Raw genomic sequence first — 23,855 nt, 5'->3', positions numbered from 1 at the left:
ACGCTCACCTTTCTTGACTGAAACATCCTTGGAGAATAAGTAATGAAAATAAAACACACTGATGACGAGCCTGAGATAGACTAACGATCCATCTTTCCTCCTGGGATCGCTAAATTTTTCAGGGAAAAAAACATATTAAACACAAGCTAAACTGTACAGTGAACAATTTCTCTTTCATACATGTTAATGTGAACCAGTTAAGTGCAATTAGTATGATATTCCCTATCTGAAACTTTGTCCTCTGAATGACCAACCTGGATAAACAAATTGTGACATTCCTTGAGAAAACAGGGAAAAGGAGATGGCACAGGCATGCATGAGAAGACAAAGCATGCTACACGTGTCACTAGGCTCACAAATATGTGCATATTTAATAAGGAAAACAAAGACTGGCACAGTAGCTGCTGTGTGTTTCGCACCACGGATCAGGGTACTACTCGAATTGAATACACACCATGAAAATAAAGTCCACGGGATCTACCAGTTGTTTTGAACTAGCTTAATCAGCACAAGCTAGCTTGTCAACTGAAAGCAAAGGCATACATGTGGTTGACTATAGCAATTCTGAAAAATCGGATCTAACCTAAAAAATGAAACAGCAAAAAAAATATGTGAAGTTCATATGAAATAATTCATAAATGAACTGCGGTTGTAGATGAAAGTGAAGAATGATCATCCCAGTTAATTTTCCAATTTAAGCAATTGGAAAGAAGAAGCCTGAAAAAATCAGGGCTTCAACGGGATTTGAACCCGTGACCTCCGCGATACCGGTGCAATGCTCTACCAACTGAGCTATGAAGCCACACATTGGGAGCGAGGTCAATTAATTGAGTTCATATCTTCCCGTGAGGAGTGAAATGATGTGAAGTTTATATGAAATAATTCATATATGAACTGCGGTTGTAGATGAAAGTGAAGAATGATCATCGCAGTTAACTTTCCAATTTAAGCAATTGGAAAGAAGAATTATAGAAGAAAAATAACTTTCGTATAACTCAATTAATTGACCTCGCTCCCAATGTGTGGCTTCATAGCTCAGTTGGTAGAGCATTGCACCGGTATCGTGGAGGTCACGGGTTTGAATCCCGTTGAAGCCCTGATTTTTTCAGGCTTCTTTCCAATTGCTTAAATTGGAAAATTAACTGCAATGATCATTCTTCACTTTCATCTACAACCGCAGTTCATATATGAATTATTTCATATAAACTTCACATCATTTCACTCCTCACGGGAAGATATGAACTCAATTAATTGACCTTGCTCACAATGTGTGGCTTCATAGCTCAGTTGGTAGAGCATCGCACCGGTATCGCGGAGGTCACGGGTTCAAATCCCATTGAAGCCCTGATTTTTTCAGGCTTCTTCTTTCCAGTTGCTTAAATTGGAAAGTTAACTGCGATGATCATTCTTCACTTTCATCTACAACCGCAGTTCATATATGAATTATTTCATATAAACTTCACATCATTTCACTCCTCACAGGAAGAAATGAACTCAATTAATTGACCTCGCTCCCAATGTGTGGCTTCATAGCTCAGTTGGTAGAGCATCGCACCGGTATTGCGGAGTTCACGGGTTCGAATCCCGTTGAAGCCCTGATTTTTTCAGGCTTCTTCTTTCCAATTGCTTAAATTGGAAAATTAACTATGATGATCATTCTTCACTTTCAGCAAAAAATATACTCCAACATATTGCCGATATACTCACACTTCTGTAAGGCGTAATCCCGTTTAAGACATGCTATTTTCCTACTTTTGTACAAAGAGCACAAACACACCGTTTTCGATAAAAGGATTACTTTCTACTGATCTCTTGATATCCTAATTGCACCAATCCATGAACGAGAGCCATAATCCGATTGGCCACTAAAGCAAACATAGGCACGCAAGGCGTGCAAGAGTTATTTTTTTTGTGAACTATAAGTCTCGGAGATAGGCACATTCATGGAACTGTTTACAGTAATGATTTGGTTGATTTGACAAGTTTTTTTGGTTGCGATGTACAGCAAGAAAGAAACTGGGAGTTTATGATGTACATAAGATGTTACATCGGTAATGGTAAGATAACTAAATAGTAAGCCATAAAATGTTTGACTGAACAAACTACAGTAATCTGACACGTCTCCAGATTAATGTAGATACCATCTTATTTTCTAACAGGCAATTTTATTCGTTCTTTGATACAACCCACACTGTGATTGGTCTGACACGCACACATGCATAACTCCCTCACTCACCGATCACGTAGCCCTTCCCCCCCCGGGGGGGGGGGGAACTCCCTTATATGGGCTATATAGGTCTGTGCGGCCCCGAAGGGTATGGTTTTTCAGCCGTTTTGGTCATAAATAGGGTATCGATTTTAGCTGATTTTGGCCATTTTGGTCATAAATAGGGTACGGTTTTTGCACTCTAGCCTTGATATGGGTATGCTTTAAGAAGAAGCCACTTTTTCATCATTATCGAAAAGAAAATCAACAAAAGCCCTTCACAAATTTATACATTTACGGTAATTTAACATTGGTTTGAACTAGGGAGCTAATTATACCGCAGTTCTGAAACAGGGTTTTGATTTGAGGGTCAGGTCGTAAATAGGGTTTCGAATTTTTGGTCAGGTCATAAATAGGGTAAGGAATATCGCAGATTTTGGTCATAAATAAGGTAAGGGTTTTGGGAAGCGGGCCGCACACCACCGACCAATTTTTCTGGGAGTACCCCCTCGGGAGCCCTTCCAGCCCCCAAGAGGAATTTTTGCTCAAAAATACTCAAGTTAAGAGAACTTTTCGCATTTTATACGAGTAGTAAGTTTACTCTTTTTACACAACACAACGCAACAACACTACTTCACCGAAAATTTAAAGAAAGAGAAAAAGACCTCTCTGACGCGTTGAAAGTCTGATTTAATTAAATTGCACTTTAACTTGGTGCCACACAGTCTTCAAAGAACATTTGAACAGTTTTCATACTTTTTACCTTTAAAAATATCGGACTGAAAAGAATGTCATAAAATGCTCATCAAATAAAAATATTAAACTGCTACTGCAGAGACGTAAAAACACTCTAGAAAGGAAAGCTTCTTTTTTGTTTAATATCCTGGGAACAATAGCCAATAACTTGTAAGCTCTAATTGAATTTACTCCCATACGAAAAACAAAAGTGTCAAGTTACCATTTGTAACTAAAAATAGCAAGCATCTCGTGGGAACAAGTGGCGACGATTCGTCAGCTCTAATTGAATTTACTACCATGTGAAAAACAAGAGTGTCAAATTACCCATTGTAACTAAAAAATAAAAATATCTCGTCATATTTGCATGCAATAAGAACAAAACAATCGTTACCTGCACTTACTATTGTAAACGTTAGAGCTGCTTCAAATCTAAATAGTCTCGTCTCCTCTAAAACATGTCCTAAGAACTAAAAGCGACGATTCGTGACCTCTAATTGAATTAACTCCTCGTGAAAAACAAAAGTATCAAGTTACCCTTTGTAATTAAAAATAAAAATATCTCGTGCCATTTGCCTACTACTCATGAACTGCTTCAAAACTCAAGACTCATCTCGTTCATAACTAGCCACCATTTCACTGAAAATTATGCACTCTAAAACAGCCCAATGTACGTATGTAACCGTCACACTCTCCTCCAAACCGGACTAAAAATCACAAACCGACAACATACACGTCACTCTTTATTTTTCAATTACCAAAGTCCTTGTGTTTATACTTACCTTGTGTTTCTCACGTACCATTTACCTTTACAACAAGAAATTTGATTGGCTGTTCATAGTAGATCCAATCTGATTGGTGTGACATACATACATCTCTCACTCACTCACTCACTCACTCACTCACTCACTCACTCACCCATTGACCCGTCCATAACATACCCGACACGCCGACTAAGAGGTATTTTTTTACAAAAAAATAACTCAAAAATGGCAGAAATCTCGCGTGTTCGGTTTTATCACTACGAAAACAAACATAATGTCTAAAAATAAACAAAACTCTCAACAAAGTGCAAAACACTGTGTGGCACGCTCAAATCCTAATTTTGTCTCAACCAGTGTGGTACATGTCAAGCTTAATGTGCAATATGACACGCATGCAAAAAAGATGAGTGACCAATATGGCATGGGTGTCATATAACTGCTGACTTAAAAGAAGTATTCAATGAAACAACTTCCAGGAATGGCAAGATGAGAAGTACGAAAGCATGGTAAATTTAATGAAAATGTTGACACATTTTATACCCAGCCTGTTTTACGAAGCTTGAATAGGCATAGAAGTTTTTGTACAGCGCTACACCTGTAGATAATGAACTGCACAACTCCATAATCATCCATCTGTCTTGATGATGAGCTCTATGCCTCTGCAGCTCTACAATCACACATCTCTAGATAATGAACTCTACAGCTCTATTGCTCTACTACTCTACGATCACACATTTCTCAATAATAAACCCTACGGCTCTACGGCTCTACGGCTCTACGGCTCCACAACTCTACGATCAGGTATTGTTACACAACAAACTCTATGGTTCTATGGATCTAGGGCTCTACAATCAAGCAATTCTAAATAATAAAACCCACGACTCTACTGCTCTGTGATCACACATTTCTTCATAATGAACTTTACAGCTCTACTGCTCTATGAACAAACGTTTCTTAAACATTTACATTTCTATGTACTAACATACTGAAGGAAAGCAAGTAAAATATGCAACCACACCAATGCAACTATAGGTACCCTGTTTCAAATTAAGGCTATTCACAATGTGGACAATTGTGACCAAACACATAGTATCACAGGCAAGCGTGAGTTGTTCCATAATAGTCGGTTTTTGAGGGGAACATGAACCAGCACTGTGTCAACCCTTAAAATACCTAACTACAGTAAACTGCCGTTTATAAGCCCTCCAGGATATAAGCCCACCCACCCCTTGTTACAGGCCCAACAAAATATTTCTTCTGATTATATGCTCCCCTTCTAGTTTAAAATGAAATGAATTCTATTTATAATGATGTACTAAAGCTTAATTACAACTCAGTACATCAAAAACGTATTTCGATCAATGTTGCTGTAGCTTGTTTTGAAAATTTTGCTTCGTATTCCGCTTTTACATGTACGCTGCCCCAGATAAAAGCCCCTCCATTTTTAAGCCCATCCGAAACCCTACATATGCTCTAAACAGATCTACCAACTCTTTCTGTGGAAAAAACAGATTCCACCCACTAAACAGAAACTAATGAACAAGTACCCAAACATTGCAATCACTTGGCAGAAGGTTTATTCGTTAGCCTTCCAAACCACCTTAGAATCTAAGATCAGGAAATTTCAATAAAATCTTCAATTGCATTGTCTTTACGAATAAGAAACTCAGTCATATTAGTTTGGTTGAATCACCAAGCTGTACTTTCTGTCAAGAGGTTATGGAATCTGTCAAGCATTTACTTTTCTCATGTAGGACATCTTCAGATTTCTGGAAACACATCTTGTCCTGGCTAAGAGATAATGATGTTCTTGTTGGAACAATAATATTAATGAGTCAGATTTGATCTTTAGAAAATTTGATATTGTAAATGACTTTAGTTTAATTAATCACAGTTTGTTATTAGGTGAATATTATATCTACTGTAGGAGATGTCTGAATAGCTTACCTACACTTAGAGGCTTTACAGCTAGAACAAGGCGTGTATACAATATCAAGCTCCACATTGCCAGGAAGAAAAACAAGCTCCTTGCGCATTTTCAAAAGTGGGAAAATAGAGATTACTTAATGGAAAATGCAAGCGTACGATTTTATTCACAAGTTGAGTAGTATTAGAAAACGAACAAGTGAGCCCAGCCAACAAGTGAGTTTTCTGATACGTATCAACGAGTGAATAAAAATCATACAGAGCATTTTTCATGCTGTAATATGTTTATTTCATAGGTACTGAGATTTTTTCACATAGTATTTGGTAGACACATTGCACAAATGGGGTGATGAAAAGCATAAAAATAGTTTAAAATCGCTCAACAACAACTAAGTTAATGAAAGCTTATAAAATTTACAACACTTACTGTGTTCATCATATATCAATAAGGTCAAATGTCTGTTATTAAAGGAAGCCATGCCAATAAAATACGTAATATCATGAAAATAAGTCCATATTTAGTTATTGTCAGAGTCACTTTCCAGTTCAAAGGCTTCAGACGTTTCCATCTCACCGCTTTGGAACTTGACGGATTTGTGGCTAGCATTGGAGACTGATTTATTGTGTTGATGTGATTGCTAAAATTACCAGCTTGAATAACAGCTCTGCTGAACAATGTCATTGATTCCTTACCGGTATTCTGGGAGTCGGAGGACAACTGACAGGCTGATTGAGACGAGGATGAAGCTGAGGTACCAGCCACCACACTGCTTAGCACTTTTGACATGTACATGTGTTGTTTCATTGAAACAGTACTGTACTTTTCTATTCTCCTCAAATTCTTTGCTTGGATTGAGGAACTTTTCTGGTTTTCTCAAAGACCAAGTAGTTGATTACACTGGCAGGATGGCCCTTTTTCTTCAAGTGTCATTTGAAGCTGGCAATTAAACTTTGAAGCAAAGTTGGCTTGTACTCAGTGACATCTTTAGTGCGGACAGAGATGATATTCATTCAGCTCAATGGTTGAAATACCTTCAATTTTCCTGTCTTCGTTCTTCGTTGTCAAAAATCTTTCAAGCAATCTTACATGTCGTTCAGTTTTTTGAGCAGCATTTTTGTTTTCTTGTTCTAAAATAAATTCTTCAACTGAGAAAACAGAAGTAAACCTTCCCTTGGCCATTTTTCAAAGCATGCGGGTTTTTGTGCAACAGCTCTCGGATGACGTCCTCTTCAATACATTCATTCGACATTAGTGAAATTTTGTCATTTGAGATGCTGATTGGACGAACAAAATTTTTTCACAGTGAAATTTTGTCATACATGTTCCTGATTGGCTACATTTAGAATCAGTACGAATTTTATTTACTATGATTTTTGTAGGTAAATCTCAGTACCTGTGAAATAAAGTTAATTACTGCATTAATATAATAGATAACTCGATAGCCTCGTGTAGAAAAGCCATTGATTAGCTTTAATCAAACTCAGTAGTATCACATTTTCTATAGGGTTCAGAGTAGTTGCTGCTGTTGTTGTCTATATAGTTAAAACAACTGTAATTTGTAATTTTTTATCTCATTTTGAAAATCAATAACTAGTGAGACAATCTCAGATAGTGCAGAGTGCAATTGATAGCCCTGGCATGGTAGTCCCATAAGTATTCACCCCTGCTCGGTTCACTTCCGGTTTGTGTCTACCTTGGTAGTCTGCTAGGGCTTTTCCCCTTAGCAGTGTGTATGTTTCAAGGTTGTATTTTCATTCAAGTTCCAAAAATTATGTACAAATTACTACAGGTGTTTTCCGTTAATTTTCGTTCATTTTAAATTCAATAATACATTGAAGCAGCAAACGTGACAATTTAGTTCTTCACATCAACTTTGTAACTTGATACTTTTGTTCTCCTCGCACAGGCATGTAATATGAAACCCCTGTTTTCTCCAAAACACACGAAAGATGTGCTTGTTTTTTTGGAGATAAATGAAAGAAAGTTAAATATCTGATGTAGTGATGAAGAAACAGAACAGAAACGATGTTGTTTTACTAAAAATGCAAATTTCCCTATCACCGATGAACAAGAAATAATTTAATTATCAGATAGTCACAAAATACCACATTCTTTTTCTGTCGCCACCTTTGTTGTTAATAATAAAACAATTCAAAATTAACACACAACGATATTGATGGCTGAGAAGCGTTTCAACAAAAAGTATTGAAGATAAACAGCGCTACTTGGCCGATGTGAACGAGTCTCCTCAAAGACTGATTAAATTAATTTGCGCTTTCATTAGGTGCCACAGAGTCTGCATCAATATTTGAGCACTTTCCTGGTTTCTTTTGTCACAAATTTACAAGTTCTGGAGTATTAAAGCCACTAACTTGGGAACTTTCTGGTCTGTCTAAAGAGAATGGTACCACGAGGAGCGCAAGGGGTTACCTGAAACAAATATATAGCTTTGCGATGTTCATATCCAAGTGACAGCGATGGGACATGTTTCACGTAGAGTACACATGTACCTTTCCCACCCCGCCCACACCACTTTCTTGCCTCTAGACTAATTAATTAATTGAAATTAGTTAATTAAACAAACATTAAAGTTTACACCTTAGCGCCATAGTGCCATAGTTCATTAGTGCCTTAGCGGCAGGCAGCCCCCAAAACCATCCCAATAGTGCACTCTGCACTAAAAACTACTTTAAAAAAATTGGTCCGCAATGCATACTTATGGTCTTATGCTTAGTTTTAGTCCATGCAGCTGGAATGCTATTTTTAAATGCTGGTATCTGGGAGTTAAATTGCTACAAGTGAGAAGATACACAAGTTGTTACAAATTTTAAGTGGGCAGAATACTGTCTACTCACTTTATCCTCTAATAATAACTATTTATTTAGCTCTTAGTCCCACTGGGACATAACACAGCAACAATCTCTCAATTTAGTCCTATTTTGTCTCTGAGCTCGGCACTGTTTACACATGTCAAGTGAACTTGTACATGTAGTGTCAAGATGTTTTGCCGCTGTAATGACTAAGCCTGTATAAGGATGTTCGTGCAAAAATTTTCCAGTCGATAGATTTTCTTTAAATTTTTACTGTAGTTAAATAATGAGTTACTTGTGTCAGAAATGCAAAAAAAAATTGGGGGTCCCTGTCTTCGTTTCAGAGGTAAAGCGAGTGGAAAACTACCCTGATTTTGAAAAATTGGTGCACGCAATTCAGCATGGTCTGCAGGGGTTTATAGTTAAAAATATTGAAGGCGAGTCAACGGAAGCAAACAATCTTAGTCATATTTTGTAGAAGTGGGTCTGTTGCATAAATAATTCTTAATGTTATCCACGTTTTCACAAAACTTAACCCTTCAAGAGGCATTTGAAACCATCACACAGATAAACAAAGAGCTAAAAAGAATGGAATTCGATGGTGTAGTTTGCAAAAAATTCAAACTTCTAGTCAATAGATTTTCTTCATTTTTTCACTAAACGTAGAAAATCGGTAGAGAAAATGATCCAACAAAAGAAAAACAGGGGTCACCGAATGTCCAAGATCGTTAAATCCAGGCAAAGTTAAAGCAATGGCCATCTGCCCTATCATTGTTCATTTTATTACTAAGCACGTGCTCTCATGCATGATGTGGCGTGTGAATTTGCGTGCGCAGTAAGGATGCGCAGAAACAATTAACACGAATGTCCTAAAATACATAAAAACATCAACAACCACGGGGTTGTCACTAGTATTTTAAGTAGCGGGTTTTATCCAAAACGTACTATAGGTAGCTAAGGTTTGGTGCTTTTGATTGCATTCCTTGGCCTTATCTTACATGAAATTTAATTTGAAAAACACTTTATTTGAAGTTTCTTTCATATTTATATCTTAAGTTTGGAATTTTACTCATTTGTTAAAAGCGAACATATTGGACACGCACATGTTATCTGATAAGCATCTTGTTGGGACTTCACTTATAAATTAAATACATCTGTGTTTACCCCAATGTTTGTATTGTATCACGTTAAGCGGTTTTTGTGTGTTTATAAATTTAGAAAATTACTACATCACTTTAGAAAATACAAAGAAGTATATTTATTTCATTAAAGTAAGGGAAAGCATAGACTGAAGTGATCTTGCAGTTTTGTGGCAGATATTTGCCAGTTTCACACTGCCAACAGCCATAGATGCTAATAATTGTGTAAATAAATCTACTTCTCTCGGTAAGTAGCACTTAACTGGAAAAAAAAAACACACTGCAGTCCTATTTATTGCAATGCCATTTGTACAAAAACAAATACTCATCTTTTACCAGGCTATTTTAAGATATTTTATCCTGTGTTTTGTTCCCTTCAAAAAATGATGCACTGAGGTGAAGAACATTTTACAGCTATTTAAATCAGTTTTGATTCGTGTTATGCACTTTTTTAGCAAATACTTTATTCCCTCGGATCCAATTTGGGTTTAAGTAAATTAAGAAATTTTTAGAAACAGATTTCACTAAAAAAAAGTTAAAGTTAAAAAGCAACGATGTTTTGACCGCTCGAAGGTCATTTTCAAGTTGAAAAGTAAAATTTTTGCATGCGCTCAAATATATACAATCGATTATAAGAATGCTAATGAGACGCACGTTATATTGGCCACAAGCCAAAGCCATATAATTAAGTGTTTTAATCGTTTTCAATTTAAAATTCTGTATTCAGTTTACTCTCTACCATCTACAGTTCTATGTACAGACGTAAAGGCTTACAGTTATTGTAGCAAATATTAAAGCACATGGGGAATGTTTAGAGTTATTACCGTTTACAGTATTTTAATAATCTTTTTAATGTACAATTCTGTATTGAGTTTACCCTGTACACTCTACGCTATATGTTCAAACATCTACATTCTACTGTCTGTGTTCTACCAGCTACTCTCTTCAATCTATGCTCTAAGCTCTACACTCTACGATCTACCATCTACCCTCTAAGTCCATCTATGCTCTACGTTCTACCAGCTAATCTCTCCAATTTACGCTCTACGCTCTACCATCTACCATCTACCCTTTAAGCCCATCTACATTCTACTCTCTATGTTCTACCAGCTACTCGCTCTACGCTCTACCATCTACCCTCTAAGCCCATCTACATTCTACTCTCTACATTCTACCAGCTACTTGCTCTACCCTCTACCATCTACCAGCTACCCTCTAAGTCCATCTACGCTCTACGCTATACCATCTACCATCTACCCTCTAAGCCCATCTATGCTCTACTCTCTACGTTCTACCAGCTACTCGCAATAAGCTTTACGTACCATCTACCCTCCAAGCCCATCTACGCTCTACTCTCTATGTCCTACCAGCTACTCTCTTCAATCTACGCTCTACACTCTATGATCTACCCTCTAAGCCCATCTGCTTAGAAGCAGTTATTGGAATCATTTAATTTTTTTTAAAAATTTCTTAATATTTTAATGAAGACCAGTGAGTAGCACAAAGGAAGACTTCTTGTAGTTGTAAGCTTTTTCGTTTATTTCCGATGCACTTTGTCTCTGTCTGAAACTTCTTCAGGGAATGATTTAAGCGTGCCTAAGTTTAACTTCCCATGGAAGTGAATAACTGCTGAAACATGCTGTAAACGGACATTACAAGAAATGCCTAATGCACATGTTATTGCATGTTGTTCTATTTTGGGGGCCATAAAATTAGTGCTAACTGTATGGCCCCCAAAATGTAAAAAAAAAAAAAGTTAAAAATAAAACAAAAATTAAAAAAAAGATTAAAAGATTAAAACATAAAAAAGACATTTTTTGTTTGGAAGGGCCCCAAAGAAATCCTATTAGAGTTTCTTAGTTGTCTCTATAGCAAGAATGATCGTATCAAACTTACATACTATGTTATTGATGAAAGTAGTATTTAGTTTCTCCATTTATTTCTTTACAAAGATGCTAATTTTAGCATTCTGCAGTTTTCTACCTATCAAAAGCCACCAAATAAGTATCTGTACATTCCCTTTGAGTCATTTCATCCCGCAAGCAACAAGAGGGCCTTCATTAGAGGCGAGCTTATGTGCTATACTAGAAATAGCTCCATGTTTAAAGCCTTTAGTGAAACGCGAGAAATTCTGGAAGTGCCTCCGGCGTCACAGTTACCCACTTGGCTTTTTACTTCCGTTATTCAGGGAGGTTAAATACAGTAACAGAACTAAAGGGCTTCCGCTAAAACGTAAATCGTGCAACAGTAGAATGGCAGTCTTTAAATCTACATTTAACTGTAGTCATGCTAAGTGATGTGAAGGACATTTTGTTATAGTGTACTCAAAAAGTGTGAATGCTTAGGTCACATGACTTTAAATGCTTAGTGGATGTTTTGCGACCACATGGAGATCTTGTTTACTAGTTTTTAGGGTTGTAATTTGTTGTACAGATTGCTGTTCATTTCAAGTTCGAATATATGGTTTAACTCAGAACCACTAACACCAAGCTGGTTATCCAGAGACATTTATCAGACTTAGACTGTATTGTCAGTTATAAATCTACTACTACTTATAATCGTATGGCTGCAAAATATAACAACATGTAATAACATGTACATTAAGGCATTTCTTGTAATGTCTGTTTACAGCATGTTTCAGCAGTTATTCACTTCCATGGGAAGTTAAACTTAGGCAGGCTTATGTGCTATATATGCTGTTCAATGTTAGTTGTAATCATTCCCGAAGTCTCAGACAGAGACAAAACGTGTTGGAAATAAACAAAAAAGCTTACAACTACAAGAAGTCTTCCTTTGTGATTTCTCACTAGTCTTCATTAAAAAAATAAAAAAAATTTAAAAAAAATTATAACATTCCAATAACCTTCCAAGCGGATGGGCTTAGAGGGTAGATCGTAGAGCATAGAGCGTAGGTTGAAGGGAGAAGCTGGTAGAACATAGAGAGTCGGAGTGTAGATGGGCTTAAAGGGTAGAAGGTAGATAGTAAGATCGTAGAGCATAGATCAAAGAAAGTAGCTGGTGGAACATGGAGAGTAGAGCGTACATGGGCTTAGAGGGTAGATGGTAGATCATAGAGTGCAGAGCATAGATTGACGAGAGTAGCTGGTGGAACTTAGAACGTACATGGGCTTAGAGGGTAGATGGTAGATCATAGAGCATAGATTGAAGAGAGTAGCTAGTAGAACGTAGAGAGTAGAACGTAGATGGTAGAACATATAGTATAGAACATAGAACGTAGAGGGTAAACTCAATACAGAATAGTACATTAAAAAGATTATTAAAATACTGTAAACCGTAATAACACTTTAATATATATGAGATAATAAAGAAAGCCAATAAATTACAATTACAAAAATTACAGCATCACAGATGATCAAGAAACTCGCACTCGCAACCCAATATTTTTTATCACTCTACTGGTTTTTTAAGCCTTTAAGCTGGTGTAGAGAGTAGTCAAAAATTCTTGAACTGATAAACTTGTAAGTACATAGAGCGTAGAGCGTAGATGGGTGGAACATGGAGTGTAAGACCTATAAGCACATAGCGTGTTGACCATAGATGGAAGAACATATAGCATAGAATGTAGTTAGGGTAAACTCAATACAGAATTGTAAATTGAAAACAATTATTTAAACACTGCAATCTGTCATAACACTCAACATTCCCTAAGCAATATAAGATTTGCTACAATAACTATATGCCACTACACCTCCAAGGTGTCACATATCTGAGAGAAATGGAGCTTAAACATTCAAAATACTACCGTAGAGTCGTAGAGCTCTATGAAAATTTCTACACCTAATCGAGCTTCATAAAACGGGCTTGGTAGAACTAACTTAGAACAAATGCCTCTTAAAAGATGTCAACAACTAGTGGCACCTTACAATAACTTATTCACAACATAAACGAAACCGACAAACAGACCTCCAACAGACCAACTTTAGTTGACTAACAATAGATGGACCTCAAACAGCCTGACTTAATTTGACTAACAATAGACATACTGAAATTTACTAGAACCAACCAATGACTGCTGACAAACTTTACACGAGTCTTACAGTCAATGCCATCATGGCTAAACTGACCAATCACTTCCAACAGACCAGACTTGTAACACAATTGACTGACAAACACTATTCACTGGACTCTTATGATGACTTCTGGTAAGGTTCTAAAAGCGTCAGTCACCAACAACAGTTCTTTTCAGAACTTTCCTTGGGAAGTTAGTATATATTAGTAAGACCCTTATTTCAATTCAAAACTTTTTTGGTAAGTTAGTATATTAGCACAACCCTTGCTTCCATTCAAAACTTTCCTTGGCAACTATCCTTAGTACGTTAACATGGCCCTTGTTTTTATTCAAACCTTCCTTGGTACATTCATTTAGAAAGATCCTGTTTTTATTCAAAACTTTCCTTGGTAAGTTAGAATGCTAGTGTGACCCTTGTTTCCATCTAAAACTTTTTATTGCATTCATAACTGGAAACAACAGAAATAACCTTTAAGTTTTGTTGAGATTTATCTGTAAAATTAATGCGACAACTACTTAGAATGGTACTAAAGAAAAAATTTAAATAAATGATTCCTGTTATACTGTATGTGCTTAGTATGGAGCCATAGATCCATAGAGCTGTAGACTTTATTATGACAAAATGTGTGATCCTAGAGCCATAGAACCATAGAATTCATTATCTAGAAATTTAAAAGTTGAACGAGACTTACCTGTAAGTTGAAGTTTGATTGGAATTCTATCCGTGACCAAGCACTGAGGGATTACATGAGAAAGTATTGCACCTGCATGAACTCAGTTTTTTAAGCACTAACCATATGTGCAGTGGTTTACCATAGGCTATCTCTGGGAGGAATATGAGAAATTTTGATTTTTTTATCATGTGCCGCAACTGGCTCTACGTTAGTGGGCATTCCCTCTTAAGCACTTTAATTTGTTTTTACCCTCATTAGAGGGAGGATAGTAGGTGTCAAGCAACTGTCCGACAGATGCATCCAGATTTATACACTTCTGGTTTTTGCCATTAGCCTCTTCCCGAGGGGCTTACCCATGTATTAAGGATATCTTCCTCTTGAATTTCCTCATCATGCGGTGTAGGAAATCTCTAGGTTGTCATTAACCGACTTAAAAGCCTCGGAAATAGCCTTAGCCATATTTCAGGTCAGTGTTGCAAATCCTTCTTGCATGGCAGCTGAGGATATCTTCCTCTTGAATTTTCGCCTCATAGGAAATCTCTATAGGTCAGCTTTAACCAACTTAAAAGTCTTGGAAATGGCATGAGCCATCTTTCCAGACAGTGTTGCAAATCCTTCTTGCATGGCAGCTAAGAGAGCTGTGGGAGGTCCTTCACCATGAGAAGGAGAAGCGCCAACCTTTGCACCATTTTCAACAACATTGGACTTCAATGTCCTCGGGCACTTTTACCTTAAGAGCTATTGCTGCTTTCCTTTTTCTCTCCAGATGTTTCCTTCCTCTGACTGGTATCCGTGTCATTGTCTGGCATTCTAATGCGAATTTCTACATGAATTATTGCTGAAAATGTTCATAAGACATAAAATGACTACTGTTCGCTCGGAAAGGCGGCAACACACTGAGTTCGCGCAGGCGCAATGCTATCTCATGTGAGACCTCAATGTGGTGACAGAATAGAATTTGTGATTGTACAGCCACAGACTGGTAGAGTTCATTATGTAGAAATGTTTGATCATAGCACTGTAGAGTCATAGAGTCATAGAGTCCATTATCTAGATGTGTGAACATAGAGCCGTAGAGTTCATTACGTAGAAATGATTGTTAATGAACAAGTTCAGGCATAGGGTTAAATAAACACTACTACAACAGACCAAAACTGTTGGTAACCATGGTAACATGCCACTGTTTTATATGTACATGAAAGAGAAGAAGTACAAAGTGATCAGTGGCTGATTCTTGAGCACATGCCTGGTTTCTGTTCATTTGTGATTTACTTCCAAGTAAAGGCCTATTGGTTAAGTGATATTTTTGCTTCATGGGAAAATTCTCAGCAATGAGTCAATGTAATTCACTGACTGCAATGACACTTACTAGTACTTCTACGTCCATCACTGACTATCTGCCTATAGACAATGAACATGTGATTCAGAAGGTGCAACAGTATCAATGCATGTCATAATGAGAATGAACTATCATCCACAATACTCACTAAAAGAGTCTCAATTAAGTTTGTTCTCTTATCTACATGTACGAGCTTTTACCTTTGGGTGATTTTTTTCTTCATCCAGTGAGCGACTATAACTAAGAACCAAATACTTCAGCTGCCTTGTTTCAAAGATGATGGGTGTCTCTGGGCAAGGTATGCCAACACTGGAACATTCTAAAGCTAAAGAATCAGCTTTTCGCTCTGTCAGAGAACTGCTACATTCAGATGACCTGCAGTCTGATGAGGCATCGTCAATAGCCATCTGAGAGGTTTCCTCAGCAATGGTAAGAGTTGGACTGACACTCACTCCATCTTGATGAACATGTGAATGGTTTAGTCTCTCCATGATGACTTGACTTACAAGGTTGCAAATGGCTCCTAAAGCAATTAATGCAAGTAGAAAGTTATAAATTTTACGAAGGGTCGAGGTTTAAATGAACATTATTTCATAACACAAGTCTGATTGCTATTATACACTTTGTAACAAAGTGTAAAATGAAATGAGTCAGAGTACAACCAAAAGCTCTTTGTAGCAATTACTGTTGGTAACACTCAGAGATAAGAAACCATAAAATGCATTTAAAACTTAGAGAACACAAGCTCGTGTCTCAAACTCCATGCATTTTAACATCCTCCCCCATGAATTAGTGACCTCACCAGCGTGACAATTGCACAGTTACAATTTGCTAGTACAAATTTACCTCTTTCTCCACTGACACCCATCTGGTATACGTGTGTGTAAGTGGTACTTGTCACGGTGACAAGGTCGCTAATTTTAATTTCCAGCTGAGCTGTATCGAAAAGCCCTTCACAAGGATCGGCCATGGACAGCCATCATGTCAACTAGTGCCTGTTTTATGAACCTCACATTATTGTGGAAGTTTTTGTAGAGTGCTACACCTCTACGCATTTATCACTGGTCATTTTATACTTCTTTTGCATGTGCATATAAAACGGTGGCTTGTTATCATGGTTACCAACAGTTTTTGGTCTGTTGTAGAAGTTTTTAATTCAACCCTACACCTGAACTCATTTGTTAACAATCATTTGTACATAATAAACTCTATGCTCTACAGCTCTACGATCACACATATCTAGATAATGAACTGTACAACTCTACAATCACACTTTTCTGTAGATAATAGATAATGAACTCTATGGCTCTACAGCTCTATGGTTCTACAGCTCAACGACTCTATGGATCCCTTCCAAGCACAGAATAGGAATTGTTTATTTCAATTTTCTCTTTAGCACTTCTTCAAACTAAATCTACACAAAACGTAACTGTTATTTTCACTGTTTCCAGTAAATAAATAAGTTATGAATGCATAGAAACAAGGGTCTTACTAGAATTCTAACAACCGAGGAACGTTTTGAATAAAACCGAGGGCCTTTCTAACATGCTAAGGAAAGGTTTGAATAAAAACAAGCATTGTACTAACATACTACCTTACTGTGGAAAATTTTGAATAGAAACAAGGGTGCTACTAATGTTCTAACTTACCGAGGAAATTTTTGAATAAAAACAAGGGTCTTGAATTGAAATATGGGTCGTACTATGGTACTAACTTACCGCAGAAAGTTTTGACTTGAAATAAGGGTCATACTAACATTCTAACTTACCAAGGAAAGTTTTGAATAAAAACAAGTGTCTTACTAACATTCTACAGCTGTAACTTACTGAGGAAAGTTTTGAATAAAAAGAAGGGTCTTGAATTGAAATCAGGGTCGTACTGGGGTACTAACTTACTGAGGAAAGTTTTGAATTGAAATAAGGGTCATACTAATGTACTAAGGAAAGCTTTGAACAGAAAGAAGGGCCAAAGTAACATATTAATTAATGCACTAACACACAAAGGGAAGTAAATGTGGTGAAACAAGCAGTCATGCTAACAGACTTACTCAAGGAAAGCAGTATTGAATTCCCTCTGAATAACGTTCTCCGGAAAGTGTGAATAGTGGTACACACCATTTTTGAGTAGCTTGATATGGTGGTGGGAATTAACTTTTTTTGGGGGGGGGGGGGGCTTCAAGTTTTCACCAATCGTAGACTTTCTGTCCAGAATCCAGCCAGGTGTGCATTTTATGTGGGCTCTCAGACAGACTTTTTTGTTATCACTAAGTTCTTTATGATTCCAAGTCGTGTTTTCTTTTTGGGTTGTGGATATGGGAAATTACATACTGGCATACAGTATACTAAAAATATTTGGTGTGTAGCGAAGCATGTTAAAGATTTTGGTAAAAAGAAATAAAAAGTTGACACTGGCTAAAAATACAGTATACTATATAGATCAAGATCAAACTATATATTTAAGAGTGTTATATTGTCTTAAGTGTGATCAATAGCAGTAATTAATCTGTCAAAAGTAGTCTCTGATAACTTTGCTTTCTACATTTTCTTTCCGTTTGAACGTAAAAAGTTCTTAAAAACGGTTTGAGAAAGCGAAGACAGGTGTTTCGCTGGATGCATCAGTAAAAATCAGATATAACTTTTTTGCAAGAAACTTATTCCTCACTCGATACTATTGGAAGATGGAAGATGGAATGGGGAGGCAAAATCATATCTAGCCATGGGTCATCTCATAGCAGAGGAGTTATGATTCTTTTAAACCACGGCTTGACGTGAACATTGAAAAAATTACCTCAGTTGATCATGGGAGATATGTTTTAGCAGAGAATTTTATTGATAATACAAAAGTTGTACTGGTTGATGTTTATGCACCAAACGATCCAAACCAACAGCTTGTATTCCTGAGGGGGCTTTCAAATACTCTCTTCGGCAAATATGGTAATGAAAATCTTGAGTTAGGGGACAATTTTAATTGCATAATCGGCACTTTAGACAAATGAGGTGGCAAACCTGTTGAGATTAGAAAAGCATCGATTATTGAACTCAAGGCTTTGATTAAAATGCATAATCTGCTCAATACCTGGTACTACAAAAACTCTGAATCATTTGGCCCTGCCTGGGCAAACCCCTCAATAAAAATACAATGTGGACTAGATCACCTCTTTGTTTCAAATCACCCAAGTAATCGAATTTGCTAGAACAAAATAATTCCAAATATTTATTCTGACCACTATGCAGTCATCCTCTCTTTATCTTTCTTTGAACATGAACCCCCTCGTGGGCCTGGCTTCTGGAAATTTAACAACTCATTGCTGTCGGACACAAAACATGTAGAAATATTGAACTTCTTAATTCCAGAGTTTGCCAAAAAGCATCAGCGAACTGAGGACAGGGGTTTGTTCTGGAAAATGATTAAAATGGAAATCAGAGCATTTACGATGAAATTTTTGAAAATGAAAGCAAAAAGCAAGCGTGACAAAGAGTCTGCCCTTTTGTTGGAGATGATCAAACTGTAGTGCAAGCCCCAGACAGTGCACAGCGATTCCTTAAGGAGTGTATTGGTAGGAAAAAAACCAAGCTTTCAAAAAGATGCATGGCATGATTATACATAACAAAGCACGCTGGTATGAACATGGCAAGAAAGACAGTAAGTATTTCTACAATTTAGAAAAAACAAACCAAAGGAAAAAACATACAGCTTCCTTAAAAATCAATAATCATGCAAAATTAACCGACCCAAAAGAGATTCTTGAAGAGGAAGAACGCTTTTTTAAACACTCAGATATATACATCAAAAAACACAAATCCAAATGGCTCGGGGCTTACCGAATTCTTTCATACCGAAAATGGATTATCAAAAGAAACTGCAAAACCTTGCAAAGGTATTATGTCTATCGATGAATGTAAAAGAGCGCTTATGACGATGGAAAGCAATAAAACACCAGGTACAGATGGCCTCACTTTGGAGTGCTATCGCTATTTTTGGAACGCTGTCAGCAAATTCATGGTGGAAAGTTTTAATAATACATTTCAACACAGATCACTTTCTATCTCTCAATGGCAAGGTATTATTTCTTTCGTCCCAAAAAAGAATAATAATGCAGAATATTTAACAAATTGGAGACCAGTATCACTACTTAACGTTGACTTCAAAATTGCAACCAAAACTATTGCTCTTCGCTTTCTTGCCAAGCATAATGCATCCTTGTGAGACTGGCTACATAAAGGGTAGACTCATTGGAGAAAGTATCAGACTAATAGCAGACACAATGGACTTCACTAAAATAAAAAAAAATATACCAGGTATAGCTGTTTTCTTAGATTTTGAAAAAGCTTTTGATTCAATTGAATGGGACTTCATCCAAAAATGGCTTGAATCTTTCAACTTTGGACCAAGTCTCCAGCAATGGTGCAGCGTGTTCTATAAAGACATCTCCAGTTGCGTCATTAACAATTATGGCGTTGCCTCTCCTTTCAGGCATACTCTTTGTTATTGCTATGGAGCTTCTTGCCCAAAGTATAAGATGGTCAGAAGACATCACAAGCATACGTATCCAAGGAAATGAAGAGGTCAAGCTCACGCAATATGCTGATGACACAACTGCCCTTCTTGCTGATGTCCAGTCAGTTTCTAATTTATTTGACTTACTCTCACTGTTTGAAAAGAGCTCTGGCCTAAAAATAAATCAGGCAACATCAGAAATGCTTTGTCTTGGCTCCATGCACCATAGGAAAAACACAATTTGCAACCTCCAAATTAGTGATGATCCTCTTTACGCACTCGGGTGCATTTAACTTACAATATTGAATTGTCTGATAAGAAAAATTTATTTGAAAAATTAGCATCCCTAAAGAAAACCTTAAGTGTCTGGTCCCAAAGAGACTTAGCTAAATACGGTAGAATAAAGTTAAAACATTAGCCCTCTCCAAACTTGTATTCATCTGCAGCATTATGGAGACTCCAAAAAACTTTGCAACAGAGGTCAACAAAACAGTGTTTGATTTTATCTGGAAGCAAAAACCCACCAAAATAAAAAAACAACCCACATCAAGAAGAAAATCAGATGGTGGTCTTGGCATGAAAGATTTTGTCCTTTTCGATAAGACTTTGAAACTAACTTGGGTAAAACAGCTGTGCTCCAACTCAGAGGCACTGTGGAAGTATATCCCAAAATCGTCTCTCTCTGCTGTTGGCAGAACTGAGCTCTTTCAATGTAGTTATGACTACTTAACAAATCACTTCTGGTTTAGCATGGTCTGTACTCTTACATGTATCGACAACAATACACATCATCACAGCGGTCAAAATGTTGTGGACTCAGATGCGCAGCCTAAATGTTTTTACCTATTTTAGCATGTTACATTACATTGCAAATTTCAAAGGGGCTGAATTGCAATTTTCTTGAATTTTGATTGGCGTTCATGCAAAATTGCTAGTAGATCCCACAAAAATGAAACTGTAAACCTAACATTCATTGACTGAACTGTCTTTTGCTAGAATATCAGATGATTTGAAGCACTACCGGTCAGCTTTTTTCCTCACTGAATTTGCAAAACTTTTGAGTTTTGTTTTAATTAGAAAAGTATGTCTACTTAATCAAGGCAGGTTTTGCTCAGAAAACACAAAAAATGAAAATAATCACTATGTCTTGATTAAGGAAGAATCAATGTATACATTTAAAGTTGAGAATGCTTTGCACTGATGTAAACGTCTGTGTAGCAAGAAGCCAAAAAGTGTAAAATTTCAGATTGTCGTGAAGTGAAATCTGAGCTCTCGGTACAATGACTGTTTTTCGTGAATTTCAGCCGCTATATTGGATATTTAAAAAAACTAACTTGATTTTCTTCATGTACATACCTAGGCCTTCAAATTGGCAAAGTATAAGCAAAATCAATTTTTCGACCATGGCCACATTTTTAGAGTTTTCTTTGACTTTTACTGAGATCCACTCTTAAAAGTATACCTTATTGAGTTATTTTTTTGCAAAAAAAAATACCTCTTAGTTGGCGGGTTGGGTATGTTATGGACTGGTCAATGGATGAGTGAGTGAGTGAGTGAGTGAGTGAGTGAGTATAGTACAGTATAGTATAGTATATCTTTATTGCGCCTTACTCTCCAAAGGGAGGTATTGGTCTGTTTACAATAAAGGTTTAACATTAACTAGTACAATAAGAAATAACATTCACTTGATTCTTTTATAATTCAAATAAAATTAAATAAAAATTATAATGCTCATTTCGTTTGTAAGTTGAGAATCTCTTTTCTTTTTTTGAACATTAAGTTGATATATTTACCTATTATTTTTGATGTAACTCTATTGTCAGCTCTAAATAAGTACTTAGTTCTCTCGTTATCGCTCAGATTTGCGTTAAGTGCATCTTTGTTTGAAATGTGAGAATGGAGCTCAACTCTTGTGGTAGCATACCCCTGGCAATACATCAAGAAATGAGTGAGTGAGTGAGAGATGAATGTATGTCACACCAATCAGATTGGATCTACTATAAACAGCCAATCAAATTTCTTGTTCTAAAGGTAAATTGTATGTGAGAAGATTTGATCCCAATAGAGTTCAGAACAGCCATATTTATTCTTCTATAAAAGAGGAGGAAATACTCATATATTGGGTTTACTTCAACATTTTCTGTGGGTTAGGCTGAGGATTTTAGTTCTGAACGAGATGAGCCTCGAGGTTGGAAACAGTTCGTGAGTTAGTAGTACGCAAATGGCATGAGGTATTTTCATTTTTAGTTACAAAGGTAACTTTATACTTTTGTTTTTCACAAGGGGTAAATTCAATTAGAGGTCACGAAACGTCACTTCTAGTTCTTAGGACATGTTTTAGAGGAGACAAGACTATTTAGATTTGAAAGAGTTCTAACGTTTACAATGGTAAGTGCAGGTAACGATTGTTTTGTTCTTGTTGCATGCAAATATAACGAGATATTTTTATTTTTTAGCTACAAAGGGTAATTTGACACCCTTGTTTTTCACAAGGGATTAAATTCAATTAGAGCTGACAAATCGTCACCACTCTTTCCCACGAGATGCTTGCTATCTTTAGTTACAAATGGTAACTTAACACTTTTGTTTTTATATGGGAGTAAATTCAATTAGAGCTGACAAGTTATCAGCTATTGTTTCCAGGATATTAAACACAAAAGAAGCTTTCATTTCTGGATGGTTTTTATGTCTGTGCAGTAGCAGTTTAATAGTTTTATTTGACGACATTCATTTCAGTCCGATATTTTTAAAGGCAAAAAGTATGAAAACTGCTCAAATGTTCTTTGAAGACTGCGTGGCACCAAGTTAAAGTGCAATTTAATTAACTAAGACTTTCAACGTGTCAGAGAGGTTTTTTTCTCTTTCTTTCCATTTTCGGTGACGTAGTGTTGTGTTGTGTAAAAAGGGTAAACTTACAACTCATATAAAATGCGAAAAGGTCTCTTATTTAACTTGAGTATTTTTGAGCAAAATTCCTCTTGGGGGTTGGAAGGGCTATGTGATCGGTGAGTGAGGTAGTTATGCATGTGCACGTGTCACACCAATCAGTGTGGGTTGTATCAAAGAACGAATCAAATTGCCTGTTACAAAATAAGATGGTATCTACATTAATCTGGAGACATGTCAGATTACTGTAGTTTGTTCAGTCATACATTTTATGGCTTACTATTTAGCTATCTTACCATGACCGATGTAACATCGCATGTACATCATAAATTCCTAGTTTCTTTCTTGCTCTACATCGTAACCAAAAAACTTGTCAAATTAACCAAATATTATTGTACACAGCTCCATGAATGCTCGTATCTCTGACACTTCACACAAAAAAATAACTCTTGCATGCCTTGCGTGCCTATGTTCTTTCTAGTGATGGCCTATTCACTTGTAGTACTTAACTCCCAATACTGATGCTTTGTAAAGCGCATTAGATCATATATGTTAATGAATTTTGTGCTATATAAGTAATAAAATTATTCTTATTCTTATTATAAACTAGCACTCTAACTGAATGGAATAAAAGTAAATCTAAGCCCAAACAAGTACGCTCTGCTCTCTGTGAGTAAGTCCGTCTGTTACACTAATGTAACCTTATTCATTGAATAGTTTCCAAAGCCAATCAGAGTGCGTTCATATGCGCATAATCCTTGGATACTGTTCGTGGCCAATCAGAGCATCAACGATCCCAGTTACAGAATTTTGCAAAAGTAATGCAAGTGAAATGCACGAATTTTGTT

General features: G+C 36.6%; 1 protein-coding gene, 1 non-coding gene and 1 pseudogene across 8 annotated transcripts in view; 2 read left to right on the top strand and 1 right to left on the bottom strand.

The window, feature by feature from the left end:
• The window catches only part of LOC145482665 (uncharacterized), a 220,389-nt pseudogene that overhangs the window by 13,987 nt on the left and 182,547 nt on the right, over positions 1 to 23,855 (top strand). The gene's annotated exons all lie outside the window — the stretch shown is intronic.
• Positions 1 to 23,855, bottom strand: part of LOC145482661 (ubiquitin conjugation factor E4 B-like) — a 304,099-nt gene that overhangs the window by 212,895 nt on the left and 67,349 nt on the right. For all 6 annotated transcript variants that reach the window (XM_081461267.1, XM_081461269.1, XM_081461270.1 and 3 more), the window contains 2 exons: positions 15,825 to 16,147; positions 9 to 109 (listed from right to left, as the gene is read on the bottom strand). In XM_081461267.1, the coding sequence (XP_081317393.1) occupies positions 9 to 109; positions 15,825 to 16,147 (424 nt within the window). The remainder of the gene's footprint in view (positions 1 to 8; positions 110 to 15,824; positions 16,148 to 23,855) is intronic.
• On the top strand, positions 1,524 to 1,596 carry Trnat-ggu (transfer RNA threonine (anticodon GGU)). Its single transcript has one exon. It is a non-coding gene; the product is annotated as a tRNA-Thr (tRNA).

This window comes from Orbicella franksi, chromosome 3 (assembly GCF_964199315.1).
Source record: "Orbicella franksi chromosome 3, jaOrbFran1.1, whole genome shotgun sequence".
Classification (NCBI taxonomy): Eukaryota; Metazoa; Cnidaria; class Anthozoa; order Scleractinia; family Merulinidae; genus Orbicella; species Orbicella franksi.
Note: the sequence above shows the minus strand (reverse complement) of the source record. Positions and strands in the feature narration are given on the sequence as shown.